The 4,289-nt window shown below is 44.4% G+C and overlaps 2 protein-coding genes across 2 annotated transcripts; one reads left to right on the forward strand and one right to left on the reverse strand.

Annotated features, from left to right (window-relative positions):
• Window positions 1–169: 169 nt before the first annotated feature.
• SARC_10083 (hypothetical protein) lies at window positions 170–3,625 on the forward strand (the record flags this gene model as incomplete). The annotated part of the gene is made up of 4 exons (XM_014295883.1): window positions 170–247; window positions 783–881; window positions 1,064–1,204; window positions 1,434–3,625. The coding sequence occupies 4 exons, from the start codon at window positions 170–172 to the stop codon at window positions 1,542–1,544; spliced, it is 429 nt and encodes a 142-aa protein (XP_014151358.1). The 3' UTR covers window positions 1,545–3,625.
• SARC_10084 (hypothetical protein) lies at window positions 1,783–3,972 on the reverse strand. Its single transcript, XM_014295884.1, has one exon. The coding sequence runs from the start codon at window positions 3,923–3,925 to the stop codon at window positions 1,931–1,933; it is 1,995 nt and encodes a 664-aa protein (XP_014151359.1). The 5' UTR covers window positions 3,926–3,972; the 3' UTR covers window positions 1,783–1,930.
• Between the last annotated feature and the right edge of the window lie 317 nt (window positions 3,973–4,289).

Raw genomic sequence — 4,289 nt, forward strand, 5'->3', positions numbered from 1 at the left:
ATATTAAAATATATCATGATACGTACTTAAAATATGTATATATATTCGCATGTTTCAGTGGATGTTCCTTCTTATCGAGTGCTGGTTTCCCGCACCTGTTCTTGGGTCGAGGATAAGGGAGAGGCACTGGGATATTTTGATTGTAGCTGATTCCGAATTTAATTGTCATATGCAGATTTCCGTACTGGTAGCAAAACTTGAAGCCGTATACGAGCGTCTAGATGACCTTCAACAAGCTCTTGATTCGGTAATTGAGTCTCGCTCTTGATATGGTTGTGGTTTGTTTACTCAGTGTCTTGTGTGTTCGGAGCCTGATGATTTGGAATTCCGAGTATTGTTATCTAATATCTTAGTAGAGTACATTACTTAGCGTATGCTGTTGTCGTGAACTTGTAGCTGGTCCGATTGTAATCATACATATGAAAAAGAACTGTGCGCTTAATTTATACGCCGCCTACAGCAGCGTGAACGTAAATGCTTTTTATACTCCACTTGGCCTGACCTTTGACAACCTGGGCCTTGAACGCAAAACGATACTATTGGGTATTTGTGCGGTGTTGTCCCTATACAAAACTCTGATGACGATTTTCTCGGATAATACGGTTCTGTTGCACGCGCAGTGGTGCTACTATCAAGCCAGCATTGGAGATTGTAACTATTGGCCTTTTGAACACAGGTGTTCATCTAGACCCTCGATAGAACGTTGCGTATCGCAGTGATCACCAACATCTCATTGTAACTCGTAAAAAAATAACAATTTCTCACATACGCGACCCTTGTAGATAGGCAGCGCATCCACGGGAGTTGGGGCAATGGATAAGCAGCTATCCGCGAGGCGGGCGCAGCTACTTGCTCTGTATGCTAAGATAGACAAATTAGAGGTAAGCCAATTCAAATGGCACTTGTGCCTGTATCTAACCACGATTGTCGATCTTACTCGCAAATTTCGTCTGTATTTTAGTTTGAATGCTACGTTATTTTGATGTACGAAAAGTAGTGTATGTTCACGAGACCACTATATTTGAACTTTAACACACGCTGATATACACCATCGCATCTGCAGGTATTCATGCGCGTAGTCAAGGAGACCGTAGTGGAGATGACGTATGCGATGGAAAGCACTGAGAGGAAGCATGCGGCGCGCAAAGCTCTGACCGCCCCTGCGGCGAAATCTAATAAATTCATGGACTTTATTGGCCGAGCCGTAAGCGTCTTCTCGGCTAGTTGCCATTTGATATTGTACATTTTTGTGCTGTACCCATTCCTGAATGCTTATAAAATGTCCACACCCGACGTCAAGTTATGTTTAAACCCTCACATGCACAGGCACGGTTGAAATAGTCAGGCTTTTCTCAACTCTTATCGATATGTGTGCTTACTATGAAGCAAGTAAGCATTTTATTGACCAGTTTGTCTACCTGTCTGCGTTACAGATGCAATCCACCGCAACTCGGGGGCGTGATTCCGAGCCCTTGGGACCAATAGTCGTCCCAGAAGTGTGGACCACAGAAAATTACTTTACCCCGAGCCTCACGGCTGATTAAGACTAGCATCCGATGTGTTTGATTGTTATTTGAGATGGGTTTACCGCGTTGGTTGGCTAGGGTGGATGACATATAAACTGGCATAGAAGTTTGTGTTTGTGAAGGTACAAAACCTAGCGAATGCGCGAACCCACAGCGGGTCAAATTCTCGAAGAATATCCCAACACGCTATCATAAGACTTGATTATAGATACATGCTTACGAAATGCGTATAATACTACATATCAGCAGACGGTATACGGTGAATTATAGTTTTTATTAAAGTTATAATTGATGTATTCACAGAAAGATCAGACACAATCCGCGAACTATGTTCGCGCTTGGTATGCGAAACATTCGGTTCACACCAAGTCCACCGCCACAGTGTCCTCTCAGCCACCTCGCCCTTAAACTACTATTTGTTTCGGATGGCGTTTAGAAGTTTCTGGGAATTTCTTTTCCACCGTTACAATCTGGGGAAGCACAATACCAGCGAATCCGAGAGCTGCACAAACTAGCAGAACTACGATGCCGAAGGCCTGATATCCCATGATGTAACCTCCGTATCCGCTATCGATTCCAAATTTGTTAAATTTCAACGCCAACAAGAAAGCTACCAGAGGGGTGACAAAGAACTTCAGAGCGAGACCCCAGATAGCAGGAAGCTTCCAGTTGTCCTTTCCAGTTCCTCTAGTAAGAACTTCATTCAAATCGAAGATAAGCACACCCAGTCCGTGGTATGAAGCTGTCTTGATACCCTTCATAAATCCAACTTGAGAAAACGTCCCACATAGAACAAACCCGATCGCTATGATTGCTAGCGCTGGTAGAATACTGGCCAACGCAAGATATCCGAGCCCAAGATCAGTACTGTTTCCGACCGAGATGCCAATAGTTGCGAACGCAAGGAAGCCACCGAGACAACCTAGCTCAAGGGCAAGCATAGACTTCGATCCAACAATTTCAGCTGCGTCATTGCGTTTATACACCCATCCAACGACAAATGCCTCAGTGAAACCTACAGCCAGCAAACCAATATTGATATATGCGTCTACGACATCCAGCAGATACAATCCCCAACCGAAGCAGTAAAGTGTAGCCAGAGCCATACAAGCCGTGACAATAAATGCTAGGAGAGGTAAAGGTCCAAGGCGATCGAACAATCTCACCTCGCGAAGGTTGCCGAAGATCGACTCGGTAAGGGCGAACGCACTATCAATTCCAAGCATGAATACGGTGAAGAAGAACAAGATACACATGACATTGCCCCACCAGCCAGAAGTGAGTGATAGTGCACTTGGATAGAGAATAAAGATCAAGGAAGGACCGCCCAGGACTCCCTGCAGCTCATCCCATGTCAAACCAGTTTCATACTTGAAGTGACCAGCTACCAAGAATACGGCGAACCCGGCGACAAAGGAGAAACTTGAATTCAGCATAGCGACAACGATACCGTCCTGAACAATGTTCTGCTGTCTACCATTGTGACTCGCAAAGGCGGACATGATTCCTGTGCTAATACCGAGACTGAAGAAAATCTGTCCGAAGGCATCCACCCAAATCTGCCCATTCTCCAATACACTCATATCCCAAGTTCCAATATATTTGACAACACCATCGCCTGCACCGTCAAGAGTCGCCCCATAGATAATCAGCACAACTAAAGTAAAGACGGGTAGCAGCACGGTAAACCACACGGCCTTACCCACAACCGCTACACCCTTGAATAGAATTAGGAAGACTGCAGCCCAAACTACGAACGTTCCCAAGAAGAGAAACCAAACAAACTCGCCCAACTCAACCACTGCCGCATCGTTCAAGTGCAGGATGTCATCGTAAAAATAGTTAGAGGGAACAGTAATCATCTCGGACGGAGGCAAACCGCGAGCAGACCACGGCATAGGTGTGTAGAAAGACTGAATCAAGTAAACATTACTCCATCCTATGATCACCGAATAATAGGTAACAATGATGAAGCAGATCCACAGTGCGGCAATGCCCATGCCGACGAATCGCTCGTTCAGATTGCCAAACGACCTGCACATTGCTTGCTGACAGTATTGAGAGAGCGTCATCTCAAGCAAAGTGAGCGGAATGCCGGTAGTGAACAGGGCAATGATGTACGGAATGAAAAACGCACCGCCGCCGTAATCGAAGGCAAGGAAGGGGAAACGCCAAAAGTTACCAAGACCGATCGCGGCACCTACGTTCGCTAAGATGAACTCCCATCTGTTTCCCCAAGTATCATCTGGAATTATATCATTATCAGATCGAATGTCATCATCTAAGTCACGATTGCCAACTTCAACAGCTTGAGAGGCTTCGTCCGGGATACCAGATTGTTGAAGTTTCTTCTCTGTTGGATTTAGTGCGGTGGTTGTCTTTTCCTCTGGATTATCCATGGCGTCAGTTATTTGATTTAAAATCGCTCTTGTGAATGCTTCCAAACTACTTGAGTAATGATTACTTGCTGATCTTCCGGTCGGTATATATACCCCATTTCGATATAGCTTTGTTCCGATGTCTGTTGCTTGAAGGGCATACATTTCTAAAACAATAAAAAAAGGCCTGAAGGAATTTTAAGTATTTAATTATCCGTGTTGAGACTCTCTGTTCAAGTTCGTACACCCGTGATGGTTGGTATTATCAGAACGAATGTGAATATATTTACATTTCCCAACTACGTACCACGAAATCTTTGGTATTACCCCTTGTCCATTGTATTTTTAGAATTAAAAAAACAAATAGGTATTTATGTACTTGTAC

Source organism: Sphaeroforma arctica, assembly GCF_001186125.1.
Source record: "Sphaeroforma arctica JP610 unplaced genomic scaffold supercont1.1131, whole genome shotgun sequence".
Taxonomy (NCBI): Eukaryota; class Ichthyosporea; order Ichthyophonida; genus Sphaeroforma; species Sphaeroforma arctica.

Bases quoted from the DNA above. Each gene is read 5' to 3' on its own strand.
- SARC_10084 (XM_014295884.1), bottom strand. From the start codon at position 3,925: ATGGATAATCCAGAGGAAAAGACAACCACCGCACTAAATCCAACAGAG.